The sequence below is a fragment of the Pantherophis guttatus genome, chromosome 3, assembly GCF_059756535.1.
Source record: "Pantherophis guttatus breed Tessera chromosome 3, ASM5975653v1, whole genome shotgun sequence".
NCBI classification, from domain to species: domain Eukaryota; kingdom Metazoa; phylum Chordata; class Lepidosauria; order Squamata; family Colubridae; genus Pantherophis; species Pantherophis guttatus.
In genome coordinates, this window is record NC_142065.1 from 52,729,192 (window position 1) to 52,747,707 (window position 18,516).

Genomic DNA, 18,516 nt, shown 5'->3' on the forward strand with positions numbered 1-18,516 from the left:
TCCTCCCCAAAAGCTAGGTGTGTCTTATACTTCGGAGCGTTCTATAGTCTGAAAAATACAGTATATAAAAAATATAACTTAGTTACTGTGATGTTTTTAGTGTAAGTCTTCAAAATAAAAATAAATGCTTTGTATTGTTTTACTATTTTAAGGGCATTAACACAGAAGAAATGAAAGAGAGATTGATTACCAAGTAATAGATAAACCCATTTTATCACTAAACTAACGGGATATACTTAACATTTGAGAAGCCTAGTATTCTCTTTAGGAAGACATTATTTTTGAAACATTAAGACTAAAGAGACTTTAAGACACTTTAATTTAGTTAGAAATAAAAATGTATATTTTACTATTTGGAGAATAGTCAAAGAACAATATAAGCATTAAACTATTATTCTCATAAATATTCCCATGAAGGTAAAGGTTTCCCCTGTCCAGTCATGTCTGATTCTAGGGGATTGGTGCTCATCTCCATTTCTTAGCTGATGGAGCTAGTATTGTTCAAAGATATTTCCGAAGGTCATGTAGCCAGCATGACTATACACCAAGGCACACGGAATGCTGTTACCTTCCCACTGAATATTCCCCATACATATGTATTTTTCTTAATAGAACATTACTGGATGTTCTTAATGATGTAATTTCTATGGCAACAATGCATTTTCTCTTCTCAACCACCGTTAAATACCAGGCCACGACAATTCATTTCGAATACATACTAAAAAAAGAGCTTTCTTTAAGAGAGGATGAATTAATTTTCCTAAACCAAGATTGACAAAATAGCCCTGCAATAATTTGCACAAGAAGGAGTTCAATATCATAGCTTCATATTAATTAATATATCCTTTCTAGTTCAACCTGTTGTTTTATTTTACTTATAGATGCTTCTGAAGGATACGGTCTGTACCAGGGAACAGTGTTCTTCCAGTCAAAAGTTCAGCCATAATGCATCCAACTGACCAAATATCAACTGAGGATAATAAAATAAAAGTAAATTAATACTTACAAAGCTCAACTAAAACATTCTACTGGTAAAAAATTCTATACAATGTGCATGTAGTTATTAAGAATTAATGAAAAAAACAGATTATGTTGTAAAACTAAGGGAAAGAGGTAGGATTAATTAATTAATACACACACACTGGGGGGGCGGGGGGAGAGGCGTGCATACAGAAACACAAGTATAGAAAGAAGTATCTGTGTAAGTTAAATTATGAATGAAACTGATGGTATCAGAAACCATGAACTGGTACCATTTAGATTATTTATTTTATTTTATTTTATTTTATTTTATTTTATTTTATTTTATTTTATTATTTTATTTTATTTTATTTTATTTTATTTTATTTTATTTTATTTTATTTTATTTTATTTTATTTTATTTTATTTTATTATTTTATTTTATTTTATTTTATTTTATTTTATTTTATTTTATTTCTATACCGCCTTTCTCCCGTAGGACTCAAGGCGGTGTAGTCAAGAAAAATATAGATACACAAACATCATAAAATTGCTAATTAAATTATTATTATAACATAGTTTGACCCTATTAAATAGAACCTAAAATTAGATAACATTTTAAAAACATTCACATGTTCATATGTTTAGCCCCGCCTGTTGGAACATCAGGGTTTTGAGGGCACGGCGGAAAGCACAGAGATCAGGGATATTTCGTATCTCAGATTATACTGTGTGTGTACAAAAATATAATCAAAACGATTAATTATGCTTAATGTAACATTATGACTAGATTCCAGCACGCTGGCCAGCTGGTCTTCACGTGCACGGAAGCACCAGAAACTGGAAGAGCAGCCGTCGCGCCAGGAAGATGAGCTTTTGGTTTCCGGTGCATTGGAAGACCAGGTGGCTTTGTGCGCATGTGTGCACCAGAAACTGGAAGATCATCCTCCCGGGGCAAGGGCTGCCTTCTGGTTTCTGGCATGCATGTGCACTCCCGTTTCAGCACTCGGTGCTGAAAAGGTTTGCCAACACTGGTTTAGGCTAATGAAACATCATACCTGTTTGATTGTAATGCATCCAGTTCAGCATGATCTCAGGAGCTCTGTACCACCTGGTTGCTACATATCCTGTCATTTCATCATCTGTATGCCGTGCCAACCCAAAATCCAAAATCTGAAAAATAAGAAAAACAGACTTATATTGACACAATTAAAAAAGAATGTGAGCAAGAGAAGACAAAAAAAAGGAGGGTGAGACAGAAGGAGCACACTTTTCTAGCAAGCTACACTAGGAAGAAGTCTGAGATTAAGCAGGCAGACAGAAATGAAAATTTTAAAATACAACAGATATCAAGGATTTATAATACATCTGAGACAGTGTATGCATAAGAACAGTAACACTATATCACATTAATGAATCACACACAAGAATGATTAAGTTATACCCAGAAGAACATTATGGACATATATACACAGGTACTTATACTTCACTATCAAGGTCTTGACCTATAAGATTAAAAATGCTTATTTTCCATAAACAATGTGGCATACTAATTCCAAGTTACCTTCAACTCACAGTCTTCATTCACAGCTAGGTTACTAGGTTTTAAATCCTAAAATAAAAAAGAGAAAAAGAGAATCAGCCCGCCATATTAAAATAGCTGTTCAAAACCAAGCTATTAAATACAGTCACATCTTATTCGTAATAATTTTTATAACCTGTACTGTAGGTTGCCTGTATAACAGCAACAAATGTTATACAAAAATGTATAAGATTATCCATAAAAATACAATATTGCATTTACTATAAAAATTTACCAAAGACATACTGCATTTTAACAGAGAAAATGAGTGAGAAAGGTAAGTGGAATCAACACTGTAACAAAGTTGGATGTATAATGTCTTCCTTTATATGGATATGTTTAATTATTTTCATTTATAAAATTTCAATATTTTGTCTTCCAGAAAAACTATAAAATATACTATAAATATTGTATGTTTTAATAATTCAATAATACTTACTCTGTGTATTATATCAGCAGAATGGATATACTGAAAGATAAAAATTTAAATATTAGATTTAGGGCAATATTTTCAATTTACTTATGAAAAAAAAAATGTTTTTCCTACCCCATTTACTACAGCATTCATGATATAGTAATTGTACTTTTTTTTTGCCCTGCTCTCAGCTTTTTTCTATAGGAAAGCAAATATCTGCAACTAGAAATTTTTTAAAATGCCTATATGAAAAACAATAATGTAATGTAAGATTTTCATTCTTTAGATATAATCCTTTCTTGTTACATTTTGATTCAAAGTATCTAAGTGCAAAGTGTCTTGGAATCTGAGCAATTAGATAATCTCATCACAAATCACACCATAAAATTTTAAGGGAATGTCTGGCAGTTTGGACAGATTTCAATAAAATGAAAGTTGATGGTAATTAAACCTGCCTGTATAGGAGAGTCAAATTCTTGTAATCCAATTCCACCTTAATGAAGTTGTTACTGTTTGTGTTTTGGAGTTATCATAACTAGTACTAAACCAAACTAGAAACTGATAAGACTGTGAGTTCTGGTCCTATCTTAGACACAAAAGTGATTGGGCCTGTCACTCTCTTTAAGCCTAGAAATTCTTCTGAAAAGATGCCCAGAAACAAAACAAAACAAAAACCCTGCAGGAACTTGTCCAGGCAGTCACCAGGAATCAATCAAAAATAAAAAGTTGCTGAGATGAGCAAATTAGTTATGGTTTATTTGGCTGATTTCTTTTGTTGTCACTCCATATTTTTTCATTAGTTTATAGTTTCCAAAAAAATAAATGGGCAAATCAAGATTTATCCAGATACAAAGACATGTTTAAAATATGCCTCAATTTGTAAACCAAAATCAAAACATATTTTCAATTCCCCCCCCCACTATGAAAACATATTTTCTTCTAGGACTGCCCATTTTGTTAACCAAAACAAAGAGCTGAATTTTGGCTTTGCATAATGTAGTTCAACTAGGCCACTTTTTATCTGCGCCAATATAGGACATTTCCCAACTCTGTGTTTCCTTCCTGGATTGAGTGCAGTTAAACAGGAATCACATGATGGGCAGTGTCAATAAAAAAAATGTAGAATATTTCCTGAACTCATTTTATGGGATGTTAGGGGGGAGGAAAACTATGTTTCTGAATTTAATAAAATGGTTGAGAAAATATTACTACTGGCTACATTATAAAATTATGTTTTTCATGCCTGTTGGAGATCTTTCCTGTCTTTGTCTAGATGACGGGGGGGGGCGTGTGGGAGAGAGTACTTTACAATGTTATTTACAGCATGATCTCTTCTCCTATAGATATTGCAGATGAAGGGATTAGGTGAAGACTTTTTTATACTCCCTTCCTTCAAGTGTCAAAAACAGTCTCCTCTTCATTATATCTAATAAAAATACAGCATATGCAGTACAAGCAAATGAAAAAATGCCATGCGCTAAGAACATTAATGCCTCTGAATATAATGTAGAGCCAAAGCTGGGCCAATTCAAATTCAATTGTGCAAGAAGCAGAGCCAATTCAATAGTGGTGCAACCACATTTTTGCTTCCATCCCAAATTTCAGAAAGGACAAATGTTCAAATCTATTTAAAGGAAATTACTTTACATAATTCAGAAGAGCAAAAATGCAATAACTGCCTTTGCCTGAATACATTATTTGCCTCTATAGTTCTCTTTAAAAGAGAAAGTAAGTGTACAGAGGAGTTACTATGCTTATAAAAGTGGAAATACCTTCAAACCCCTAAGAATTTGATAGATGAGAAACTGTACATGGTCATCTGTGAGTTTCTGACATTTTACAATATTGTTCAAATCTGCTCCCATAAGATGGGTTACAAGGTATCTGGAAAACAGAAGTCAAACCAAAATGTTACTTCTTTGTAAGACACCTAAACGAATATGAAAACTCTCTGCAAAAATATCCAGAAGTATGCGCCATAGAAATCAATGACTTGAGTGAACTATCTTTCTTTGAAGTATTAAAACAGTCATGTCTTTCTTGAAAGACTGTCTCCAGTTCTTTGCATTTACATGCGCAAGCAATACTTTCCATGGAACTGTACGCAAAGAAAAGCAGTTGCATGTGTACACGTAAGCACAGACAACCCAAAACAACCTTCAAAGCAGACTTGAAGCCTTCCAGAAAACATGGTTGCTTTAATATTTGAGAAGGAAAGTTTTGCCTATGTAACTTTCTTTGCAAAACATCCCCTTCTAATGCTTTGCAGAACTCAATCCAGCATTTCTGAGATTAAAGAAACGTAAGCAGAGCCACTTAAAATCATTAATTATAAACAGTATGTGTGGTGTAATCCAAGATATGTATGTAACTATGTTTTACATATCTACTAATCACCATCTTACAGTAAAGTGTACCCTTCATTAGTTGAACTACAAATCCTCTGACATCAATGGCAAAAGTTGATGTACACAAAATTAGTTTTGTCAAACTCCAACTCAGTATACTCAGAAAATGGCTATGGAGATTTTCAGTCATCAAAATCATGGTTGTCCCAAAGATGCTTTTTCAAGAGGCAACTGGACTTTCTGGTTTTTCTTTGAAGATGTTTCGCTTCTCATCCAAGAAGCTTCTTTAGCTCTGAAAAGTTAACTTTATCTCAATTTTTTCACAGAGAGAACTTTATTTTACAGAAATATAACTTTTGATGTGTTTTGTAAGTACATAATCAGCACCATTATCCACTTAATCCAAAAATATGAGATTTGTGCATCTATTAAATTGTATTTATAAAATTTTGTGTATTTTTATTATTTGGGAGATATATCTAAAATATTCTAGATTGTTCCTTTCAAATGGAAACAGGATAATAAAAACAAAGGCTGTTTCATATAGGTTCTGGCTTGTATGTTATAAATGTGAGAAGATAAAGACATCTCATGACATTCTCCGTGTTCACATAACTTTTATTATTAACCAACCCATCCACTCACTGCAGCCATAATAAACCACTTCCCAGAGAAATTATAATAAGAAAATAAGATTTTTCAGAAGCTAGTTGTTCTTCCTAACAATGAATTAAGGAGATCTTTACAATGATTCAGTTTCTCGATTTCTCTGAAGAAATGTAAAAAGGTTGTACAGTTCAGGCTATATGAAACATTTAGTCATGCTAGTATCTATTAACAAAATCCATCTAAATGAACTTATTAAAACAGGAAGCTTGTCTCAACATGCTTATGAAAACTGTTACATACAAGTTTTACAAGTTTAAAACACAGCTCTTTAAAATGTTTGCCACTTCAATCTACTATCTCTCATCATACAGCTACAAGTACATGAGTTCTTTAATGCAAAATAATGATGGAACAGACAAGCCTGAAAATTCAACAATAAAACCAAGGAACTTTATTCCTCCCTGTTATCAGACATTCAAAATATTTTGCTCAGCTTTTCTTTTTCTAAATCCTCCCCGCCCCCACCTTTTCCCAGAAAGAAAAGTAGCCAGTTCTGCCTCAGAAAGTAAATATTTTTGCCAACACCTGTTATTCGAATGATAAAACCTCAACTTCAAAATGGTATACAACATAAACAAGGAGATACAAAGCTCAATAAGTTGACGAGTTGGGGGTGGGGAGAGGGAGGGGGAGAGAGAGAGAGAGAGAGAGAGAGAGAGAGAGAGAGAGAGAGAGAGAGAGAGAGAGAGAGAGAGAGAGAGAGAGAGAGAGAAGATGGCTTAGAAACTATTGTTAACACATGTACAGCAGTTTCTAGTATTTTATCTTCCCTTTGACATGAATATATTTAGCAAATTATATATTCTATGATCCTGATAAATACTGACTGGGTGCGACACATCATATTAAGTTATGACTTTGGAAAAAGAAGCCACAAATTCTAGGGAGTTTGAACATGTAGGCTAAAGTTGCTGCCTGAACCTCTCTTCCTCTGCTTGGTCAAAGACAGGTGCTTGTCCAGTAGAGTGGGAATGTTGTCTATCAGGGCATTAGCATTGTCCTGCAGGACTCCAGCCAAGGTAAACACACTGTGGGCATGTGGGGTTGGACCATTTTTTACAACCTGGTTAGAGGACCTGGAGTGTGATCTTGCAGGCTTCAATCCTGGGCCCCATGCTCCAGGATATATCTCTGTGTAAGGTAGGCATGTAGGTAGGTTTGGAGGAGCCAGCATGAGCTTATTTATCTTTTGGGGGGGAGGGGGGAGGACACAATACCATCAGGTTTGAGAACATCTGCACGAAATTATAAACTATAATTCACAAACTACAATAGCTGAGTTTGAACAACACATAAAACAAAATCAAACAAAGTATATCAGTGACTCAGGCCACTTAATCTATGATTTTACTGTTATAGTGTGAAGCAGTCCTTGTGTTATTTTTCATTCCAAATGCAAGAATTTTCAATGCTCACATACTTCTACAGTAACAAAACTGAAGCAGGTATAGAACTTAAACTATTCATGTCCTTAGATGCATACTCTCACTCACATTTGCCCCATTAATCCTCCTTACATGCAAGGAAGTTTTCACCAAGACTATAAATTTAATTCAATATAAAGGCTATACATTTTGGATTAGTGTTTTTAAAAATATAAAGTATATGTTGCAAAGTTTTGAATTGTTGCTTACACATCATTGAACTCTTCGAATGACTTCGCAGGTGAGAATACATCTAGAAGTCCAATAACCTGTAAATGGGGAAAAGATATTCCTAAGTAAGCATATACATTAAACCATTTTTTTCCAATCCATTTTCCCAACTGAAGTATATTTATTATCCTTTATTATTATGCCTGCTATGTAAATACATGATTTAAAGCATCAAATCCTGTTTTATTTTCACTGTTCTATTGTTGCCATGTTTTTAATACACCAATTTGTACTTTAAAAAATGGCTACTCTGTAGTAAAACAACTAAAGAGGAATTTTATATTTGGGTAGAACTTCTACTGGCATCCAACGTGCATTTCAAAATGATGATGATGATGATGTATGGAGATGTATTGACAAACTCCGGTGAAGGACAGTTCACTACATCTTACACAATATGGTGACTTTGCGGTGATCTATCCAACTTGCATTAGATATGTCTGCATTAGCCCTAAGGGACCAAAATCAGTGCATTGGGATGTTCCTAAATATTCAATGTCAGCAATAAAAACCAAGGTAGGCCTGTCCTTAATGAGCAATCAAAAATAAATATATGGGCAAATATAGCTTTTTAAGCTTAATGTTTTGCCAGTCACAACAATATATTTCACTAATAATTTCTTCACACACAATTGCAGTTACAAACTACCAGTCTTTACTACATTCAGTGCTCTGACATTATCTGCAGAAGAATGAAACCTGATAGTCTTTGAATAATAGCAATAGCATTTAAGACTTTACAGCACTCTCTAAGTGGGTTACAGTCAGCATAATGACCCCAACAATCTGGGTTCTCATACTGACCTTGGAAGGAGGGAAGTCTGAGTCAACTTTGAGCCTAGCAATGGGCAAAGTCAGCCTGCAATACTGCATACTAACCACTGGGCCACTATGGCTCAGTATAAAAAATGTATTATTTTAGAAACAAGGCACAATGCAACAGGAACTATAGTTTGAACTGTTATGCTCAAAGAGTTGACAATGTGATCATACAGGCTCATCTGCATAATTTTGTTGTAAATTCTCTTCCTAGCATTTAAAGGGAAATTAGGAGGTGCTTTTATAGAACAACTTTTCAACACTTTCATTATTTACTAATATAACTGAAGAAGTATTTTGATTAAAAGCAGATTAGCTGTAGTGTATTTCAAAAATCTCCATTAGTTTAATCCTCAATACTGCAGGCTTTACTCAAATTAAATTTGTGTACGATAGATCTATTTATTAAATATTGTGAACTTTGCATAAAATGACAGGCATAATCATTTGATTTATGCAACTGCTTATTTTATATCAGTGGCTCTAGAAATGAACAAGGAATTAAAACCAAAAAAAATCTGCAAAAAAACAAAAAATAAATACCTCCAAACAATACAATGAAATGTGCCTAGAGGTTTTTTAAAAAAATCAACCAAATTCTAATCAAACAAGATAAGAACTAACAACTCATCTGACAGGGTTGCTTAAGCTGGAAAACAACTACACTAGAGGAAGAAATGTTTTTGCAATATTGCGTTTCAGAAATACAGAGAAGCTATGAGGCATTTCACAACAGGCTCCAGAGTTGCAGATTGCAGAATTAACAGTTATATTATTTCCTCAAATTTGACTATGCTCTTAGTTAAAAGGAGAATAAATACTGCACTACTATATCCCTCCATTGTCATACTTTGCTTGAAGACTGACGTCATTTTCATTTCATTATGGCTGACATGTAAACTGCCAAATGCAAACTCATGGATTGCAGTGTTCAGTTCCAATGTGTGAAAGGTGCTTTGGATTCAGCACGATCATATTCACTGTACCTGTGAGTGGCTCTGTAAAGAAATCTTTCAGACAGTAGTTCTGCATGAGCACGACCAACCCCTTTCCTGCTCAGAGACTTCACTCGTAAAGTGAACCAGAGTTAACAAACAGTTCATACCCAACTTCGCTCTGAAACCAAATACAATTATGATTTGTGTCAAACTCACGTTTTCATGTTTCATATGTTTAAGCAGTCGCAGTTCGCGGTAGGTCCTTTTGGCATGTATGATAGACTGAAATGGTCTGGACAATTTCTTCACTGCCACACGGAGGCCAGTTTTAGCATCAAAGGCAGAGCTATAAAATCATTTTTAAAAAGCATTAATGGTGTAATCAGTGTTAGCATTTTATTATGAAAAGATTATCATTTATCTTATTCTTTTGAGAGAATATAACTAACTTTTGTAACTTAAAATATGAGCTCCAAAAGAAGTTGAAATTTTTTCTCTGAGTAAACTTGGAAAAAGATTATATGATATTCATTTTAATATACTATATTAAATGAATAAATTTGGGAATTATTTTGGCTTTATAAAGAAAGAATGAAAAATCTTGCAATCATATGACTAATAACACAGAGATATGACAACGACTTCCTGTAAACTCCTTGAAAGTTTCAACCTCAAAATTCACATATTGTGACATTTCCTAAACAAAAGCTCCTTATATCTTGAAGCACGGTGTATGCCTCACAGCAATCCAGTTGTGGAAAAGAAGTCCAAACTAATCCTCAGATCTTTAGATTGAATAACTTAACTCAGAAATATCTAGACACTGTTTTTTTCAGACACTTGGAAGCGGTAAAATGTTGAAATTTTATTGCCATGGTTTCTGATCTAATCAGATTGACAGACAACACTAAAGAGATACTGTATACTCATTTCCACATATTAAAAAAATCCAAAGCAATTGTAATTGTTATTAACTAGCAAACAAGTGCAAAATGTACAAAGAACCACCCATCAGATCTGAAAATGAAATAGATATTGTATATCTGACTACACCAACAGTTCAGTAAGAAACAATTTTACTGTATTTGAATAGAAAAAGCATTTGTCAGAATAAAATTATTTCAGTACATAATTTCATTATAGCAAGCCAATGTAGGCAACAAATAGCTCGAATTTCTGTCTGTTTTCTATAAAAATGTATCCTAAAACTAATGTACCCATATCATTTTAGCTTGAAATTGAATGGAAAATCTTTTTTCACTCTTCCCCAGAGTCAGCCATGCCTGCGCTAAATTTTAAAATAATTGCTTATGTGTTATTAACTGCAACATAAAAAGAGACATTCCCACAATGGATATCCAATTATTTAAAGCTGGCAGGTGTTCTTGCAAAATGTCTGCAATGTCTGTATTGGCACAGGAAGAACTGATGTCATACACCACTAATTGACTTGATTCCTCATCATGCCAAACTAGTCCCAAGGAAAGGTCCATATCTAATCATCTTCTCTTCCCTTATATAAGCAGGTGGGCAGTTCCAGTAAGCAGGCAGTCTAGTGGGCATCGAAGTGCAATATTCACACAGAAGTATGTGTGTGGGTGTCCTTTGTGCAATATCCAGAAGATCTATGCAAGGTATTTTTATTTATTAAATTTGTTTACCATCCATCTCGCTGCAAAGTGACTTGCAGGTATATGGACTGCATTTATATGACCTGGTTATAGTGAAATTGGATTTACTGCAAATAAATCCAATAATTTCTTCCTCTGGCTATTGTTTCAGATTCTTACAACAATCTTACATGAAGAGAGACCTTGGATGCTTACTTGGATGCTAGCCTGGATTCTTCAACCTATCTATAGCGTTTAATTATCCTTAACTGATCAAATCATATACTGAATGTAGTGGATAAATCTTTAATCTTGATGCTAAAATATTTGCAAAGCCACTGTTTTACATCAGGCAAAAGGAAATATAGTACACCAGATGCCTCTGAATGCTTAGCACCCTTATAGTATTTGTTCAAGTATAATACTGGCAAACTAAAACAAAGAGGAATTTAGTCTACAATCAGGAATTCTCTTAACTTGTGCAACAAATACACTGTAAAATATTTTAGATGACTTAGAAGCAGTGGTGGGTTCCTCCCGGTTCTCCCGAGCCGGTAGCAGTGACGATATGACGTCACCGAACTGGTTCTGCCCCCCCCGCTCCACGTTATTCTTACCTTTTATTTGGCCCCACTCCCAATCTATTGCTGCCTCCTGAGTCCCAGCTGATGGCTAGAGGGAAAAAAACTGTTTAAACTCTTGCCGCGGGGCTTCAAAGGGCCGCCCTACAGCTGATCAGTGTTAAAAGAAAACAAATGAGTAGACCGGTGCCTGCAAAAATACATGAGTAGATCAGTGCCTGTAAAAATACATGAGTAGACCAGTGCCTGCAAAAAATAAATGGGTACATTGGTACAGCTCTGCAAGCAGTTAAAAGCCTGGTAGACCAGTACCTCTGCTAAAGCCTAAATAATTGTCACATGCCCATCAAGCCACGCCCACAAAATAAGCCACGCCCACAGAACCGGTAGTAAAAAAATTTAGAACCCACCCCTGCTTAGAAGTGCTCAGCACCATATGCTCCAAAATTACCAACTGCAAGAATCCTTGGGTGCTCTGCGCTATAAAGACAACGGGGTGACCCCATGGATATATCCATGCAACTTTCATGGCACTAGAAAAATAGTGTTTTTAAAATTCCAGGTATGTTCATCATTCCACCAAGACTGAAAGTCTGAATTATGGCTACTAGAAAAGTACCCATAGGACTCGACTCCAAACTTTAGTTTGAATTATTTCAAGATATGAAGGTAAAAGCCCTTTGAAGAATGAAAAGAATCAGAGAGAAAGAATTTCCTTCAACAGTAATGTCCCACCCTCTTGTCAAGAATCATACGTTGGATAGGTGAGGAATTGATTAAATCAATACCATCTCACAACAAGGTCCCTTTTTGCTGCCTTGAAACACACCAAATTGTTAGAAGAATCCACAAAAATATTCTGTTTTATCCTGAGCCTGAATGTCTATGAAGATTCTCAGTCATCCATGTCTTGGTTGTCCCAAAAGTGCTTTTTCAAGAAGCAACTGGGTTTTGTTTTTCTTTGAAGATGTTTCGCTTCTCATCCAAGAAGTTTCTTCAGCTCTGACTGGATTCCCCACCATCCAGTCAGAGCTGAAGAAGCTCCTTGGATTAGAAGTGTAACGTTTTCAAAGAAAAACAAGAAAGTCCAGTTGCCTCTTGAAAAAGCAACTTTGAGTTAATCCTGAGTCCTTAAAATGAATGTTCTTGTCAGTTTAAAGCAGGAACTTGTAGAACAATTTATACCTGGAGGTATATAGAGAATGAGACTTTTTCTCCTTTCTAATTCAATTGAGACCACATAACACACTGCAATGTCTAATGCTACAAGCATTAGCTGAAATAGTTATGTTATCCTGAAAAACTATAATATGGTTCTCAAGACGGAACAAGCACAGGTAGTTCTCAATTTACAATCATTCATTTAGTGACTGAAGTTATAACAGCATTGAAAAAAGTGACTTAGAACCATTTTTCACACTTATGACCATCACAGGATCTCCAAGATCATGTGATGAAAATTAGGGCTCTTGGCAACTGCATGTATCTACCATGGTTGCAAGATCCTGAGGCCATGTGATCATCATTTGTGACCTTCCCAGCCAGTCAATCAAAGTCAATGGGGGAAGCCAGATTTGCTTAATGACCATATGATTCACTTAACAATCATGGCAAAAAGGTTGTCAAATTAGCCATGACTCACTTAAAGCAGCCCTGATTAACTTCTGGTCTCAATTACAGTCATAAGTCTAAGACAACCTTAAATGTATAGTAAAAGAATAATGAGAATCTTTAGATTAAGTGAATATCCAGTCATAGTTAATTATTTCCCTGCCTTAAACTGTTTGGACGAAAGGGAAAGAATATAACTATTTAAAACTTTGGAGCTCACCACACTATAACAAAACTACATTGGTTTCTCAAGGAACTCACACTATATCCTATTCATATTTACTAACTGAAATGGAATCCCATTGAATGCCTTCTTTTTGAATAAGGAGTAGGAACTAAAATCTAAGTCTAACTTAAATCTTTGAGGCTGCACCATAAAATACAATGCTAAATTAGGACATTTAATAATCATTTGTATGAATTTAAAATATACTGTTTTTCTCATGTGATGAAATTTTGGTATATAACAATGTCTCAGATTCTCAAAACTAGGAGTATATTTTCTAGAGGTATAAACATTAGAAAGAAAACTTGGGTGCTAAACCTTTAAAAACTGAATTACATTTTTACAGATATAAAAGTAAGCTGACTCTCTCTACATCTTTCCATGACTATAACATACGTAGTGCTTTTAGATTGGCTGAAATAAATCATTAAAAACTTACATAAACAAACTCTTAAAAATGTACTAAACAAAAAAGCATGTCCAAACTGAATTTGAAATGGCTATATAAACATTTGTATCAAGAAACTAATAACTTTATGTGCCTTTATTTGAGATATTTGAAACAATGGATTGAACAAAAATATTCATAGACCCAAGTAGAGTCAGTAGGCATGTACATTTATTTTTAAAAACTTAATGAAATGCATTTTAATATTATTCCAATGTCCTTTCTGTAGAATAAAGGTAATCCTCGACTTGCAACAGTTGACCGTTAGAATTTACAACAGCACTGAAAAAAAATGATTTATAAACATTTCTCACACTTAAGACTATTGCAGCATCTCCATGGTCATGTAATCAAAATTCAGACCCTTGGCAACTGATTCATATTTATGACAGTTGCAGTGTTCAGGGTCATGTGATCACCTTTTGCAACCTTCTGAGAAGCAGAGTCAATGGGGAAGCCATTTCACTTAACAAATGTGTTACTTGCTTAACAATTGTAGTGAGTCACTTAACAACTGTAGCAAAATAGGTTATAAAATGGGGCAAAATTCACTTAACTGTCTCTCACTTAGCAACAGAAATTTTGGGCTCAATTGTGGTCGCAAGTCAAGGACTACCTGTATATGATGCATTTTGAATAATGGTATACTATTTCAATGTTTGACTCCTGGCACAATGTTATCTGGGAGGTTCAGTGCTGAATTTATAGCATTTAGAGAAGCCATAAGAGACCAATAGAGTATGAACTAAAAGCACTGATATGTCTATTGACTAATCCTACTGCATTTGTTAAGCAATGTATTTGTCAAGAGTACTTTACTTCCTTCTGATTTTTTTTATCAGAAAAAAAGGAAAGATTTACCAGCATAACTGACTTTTAATGTTTTTTTTAGATTCTAACATAAGAATATTCAGGCATGCTGTACAAAGCAATACCTGCAATATTTATTTAAGCTCTATAAACATTCATGGAAAATAAAAATACTGTCTCATTTGAAATGTATCCTCCTACTCATTGCAAAAAGTTGAAGTGGCAGAGTGAATCTATAGAATCTATAAGCTATTGCAATAAAATGTTATGACTAGAGGCAGTAATCATTATAACCATTTTTCAGATGCCTACAATGTTAGCAAAATCTACGTATTTCCACAAAAGCAAAAATGTAGGCTGCCTCTGCTTTATTTACTGTCTAACTTAACATAACATAGGTGTTATTTATAGTGATTTGTCACTGAATCTGGCTTCCTTGAACCTTCTTTCTCCATGAGGCATAACTACTGTATATTTTTGTTATAATAATGCAGATCAGAAAATACAGTGCAAAACGTCCTTAGGAGAAACATTGCAACTTCCTCTTCTAATTTACATTACTCCTTTTCAACTATTTTATAATGTCTTTATGCTCAGCCTATACAACCCACAGCTTCTTCTATTTGCAAGAGTATGCTGAAATATGCTAACTTTATTTTAAAAAGTGCATACTCTCAGAAAATTCAGTTTGGTAATGTTGAAATTCAAATCCAGGTCAGTCCTGATCTGCCTAACATACCCAGAAAAACAATGGGAGAACAGAAAGGATATATGCTGCCCCGAGCTTCTTTCAGGATAGAGGAGATGAAAGCAATATATTTGGCTGGCTAACATCATGCAGGGCTGAAGTCACTGCTTTATTGATGTAGGCCCAACAGAAAGCAACATCACCCTAACAAGAAACAATTTTTGCCTGGAAAGATCCTGAAGTCATCAAGGCACTCATGCTTTTTCCTCAAAGCCAGATCTCTGTCTAAGACAACCTGCCCAGCAATTCGAAACTGAAACTGGGACAAGAATAATTAAGCAATTCCTCTCTCCCAAAGCCTATCATTTAGGCACCAGAAAAGCAAGATAGCTGATGCATATTTGTTAAATTTTTATCTGGCCTTTTCTCCAGCTCAAGGCAGAGTACAAAACGCGCAATTTGTCATCCCCCCCCCTCTTACCCACGGGAGGTAAACTGGGCCAAAAGAGCAACCTGAGGAAGGAAAAGTCCAAAATTGGCTAACGAGTTTCCATGGGTGGGTGGGTGGGTGGGTGGGTGAGTTCGGCCTGCACTTGGTTTCCCTGGGTCCTAGCCCAAGAGGGTAACCCACCTACCAGATGATTGCTCAGAACAAAATAAGTGGAAAGCGTCTACAAGGGAAAAACGAGACTGACAGCACAATGTGATTGTAGAATAAAGCAATAGGAAGACAGCATAAATCTACACGCCCGGACTTTAGAGAGCATAACAGAACAGCCCAAACCAGTTCCTTCTGATACCGCAACTTGAAGAAACCTTCTTTTGGGGGTGTGGGGGGGGTGAAAGCATGCTAAGACCAACCATCCCGAGAGGCTCTTTTTTTTTTTTTTTTTAAAGAACAAACTGCCAAGGTATAGGATCCCCACCGGGGTGACAGGCCTCGCTGAGAATGCGGACAACTGCATGCCGGGCGGCGCTGCAAAAAGATGCGCGTTCCGCCCTTTGGATGCAGCGCAGACGGCGACGTTTCCTCCTTTTCCCCTTGCAATGATTGCAACTCACCAGACGGAGCCGTAAGCTCCAGAACCCACCGGCGAGAGGTTCTGGTAACGCTCGGGCACCTCCCAGATCGTCTTGTTCAGCTCTTGCCGGTAGAACTTGGGCCGCTCCTGGGTCATCTCGACCCCCAAGTCCGCCCCACCCAGTGGGGCCGGGAGGGAGGAGACCCTCGAACCGGGGACCTCGGCTCCTCCCCTTGCAGCGAAAGGGAGTTTCCCGCGCGGTGGGAAGGAGGTGGGAAAGTCGCCCGCGTCCAGCTGCAACTTCGGTCGCTTGGCCGCGGCTCGCCCCGAGCGCCTTGCACCGCTGCAGCCCTTCCTCGGGAGGAAAAGAGAAGGACCGCTGCAGGAACAGTGGCCGGAGCGGTGGGGGGAGGGACACCGCAAACGCTCACTTCTCCAGGCTGCCCAATCCCTGACGGGAAAGGCCACCTAGGGAGCACGCAAGGTCTCTAAGGAGACCGGAGCTGGGTTTAAGAGTCGAGCGGAGACCCGAGCAATGACGAAGTCACGCCAGTCTGACTTCTCCGAACCTCTTCCTAGATCCTCGACCAATCGATCGCAGAGGTATCGCGAGATCTACGGCACGGAATCGCTAGAGGCAATGCCCCAATATGGAACCCGATTCTTGCGGCCTATACGAGCGCAGCCCTCTAGGATGGTCTCGCGAGATCTAGAAGGAGAGAGAGAGGGGGGGGGAGGGAGAGAAACAGAGGAAGGCGGAGTTTGAGGCAATCGTAGGTGTTGCCTTCCTTGGGCGGGGGTTAGTTTGACAGCGCGAGCCCGCTTTTGTATCTTCTTGCTTTTCCTCCCCGTTGCTATGGGAAAGGCTGCGGCTCGGAGCTTTAGGCGAAGAAGCGCCGTAATTTTCATGGCGGCATTTCTAAGGCAGCCTCTTTGATTTAGCAGCGATTAACGTGAATTCCTGTAATGAAAAGTGCTTTTTTTCCCCCAGCTCGTTTTTGCTTAACCACCAGCCTAAATGTCTATCCAGGTCAGGGTTGTCCCAAAGAGCCTTGGTAGTACAGGGGCTTAAGGCACCCTGTTATTAAGCTTATTAAGACCAGCTGCCTGCAATTACTGCAGGGTTCGAATCTCGCCAAGGCTCAAGGTTGACTCAGCCTTCCATCCTTTCTAAGGTAGGTGAAATGAGGACCCAGTTTGTGGGGCAATAAACTGACTTTGTATAAATATATAAAAGGATGAAGGCTATTGCTGAGTACATTGTAAGCCGCCCTGAGTCTTCGGAGAAGGCCGGCATATAAATCAAATTAAATAAATAAATAAATAAATAAATAAAAGGTGCTTTTTCAAGAGGCAACTAGTTTTCTTTGAAGACGTTTCGCTTCTCATCCAAGAAGCTTCCTCAGTTTAACCAGCCTAAATTACTGAAACTGCTGGATTTCCGTTTATTTTAAATCCAACTTGCTTTACTCCACAACAGTGTTGTCCAGCCTTACTCAAGAAATCAAAAGCGCCCACTGTGCTTCTTTCTTTTCCTAGTACTGACCCGGTCTTGATGCCATATATTCACCCGTATGCAGAATCGAGTTGGTGTTTTGCCCATTTCCTCCTACTCTTGGCAAATGGGCAACTTACTAACAGGCAATGGTCGTTTCCGTCTCCCCCACCCCTAGGAACAGGATCTGTAAGGGGAAATCACGCTTTATACATTATATCACCTTCAACTTATTTGTTAAATTTACATAGCCACCCATGTCACACAGTGACTGAGGGCGACCTACAAGAAAAAAAAAAGTACCAAAACTCCTTTTGCAATGTAGAGCGCTACATATCAGATATTAGACGCCGCTCTGCGGAAAGATACTTCTTGAAGAATGCGAAAATAACACAGCCCTAAATCTCACGTTAAAAGTCGATCCCCAAACACATCAGGAACGCATCTTAACAACCGTCTCAAAACGGCTCGCAATTCTGCAGGACGCTGCGACCTGCCACGCCACCTGCTGATGGATGGGGACCCATCAGAAACCAGTTGGGACCCCGAAAGGCGTTCTTGCCCTTTTGAATCTCATGTCGGCTGTGCCTATGATTTGAAACTTCGCCCGCAAGCAGAATTGACGGCGGATACGTCACA

The 18,516-nt window shown here is 37.0% G+C and overlaps 1 protein-coding gene across 2 annotated transcripts in view; it reads right to left on the reverse strand.

The window, feature by feature from the left end:
• MAPK14 (mitogen-activated protein kinase 14) overlaps nucleotides 1-17,004 on the reverse strand; it is a 31,763-nt gene extending 14,759 nt beyond the window's left edge. Inside the window, exons 1-8 of one of the 2 annotated variants that reach the window (XM_034414711.2) lie at nucleotides 16,423-17,004; nucleotides 9,603-9,732; nucleotides 7,609-7,667; nucleotides 4,730-4,841; nucleotides 2,982-3,011; nucleotides 2,525-2,572; nucleotides 2,019-2,133; nucleotides 899-970 (exon numbers count right to left, since the gene is read on the reverse strand). In XM_034414711.2, the coding sequence (XP_034270602.1) occupies nucleotides 899-970; nucleotides 2,019-2,133; nucleotides 2,525-2,572; nucleotides 2,982-3,011; nucleotides 4,730-4,841; nucleotides 7,609-7,667; nucleotides 9,603-9,732; nucleotides 16,423-16,538 (682 nt within the window). In that variant the 5' untranslated portion in view covers nucleotides 16,539-17,004. The remainder of the gene's footprint in view (nucleotides 1-898; nucleotides 971-2,018; nucleotides 2,134-2,524; nucleotides 2,573-2,981; nucleotides 3,012-4,729; nucleotides 4,842-7,608; nucleotides 7,668-9,602; nucleotides 9,733-16,422) is intronic. The other variant, XM_034414708.3, reaches the window with a different exon arrangement.
• Between the last annotated feature and the right edge of the window lie 1,512 nt (nucleotides 17,005-18,516).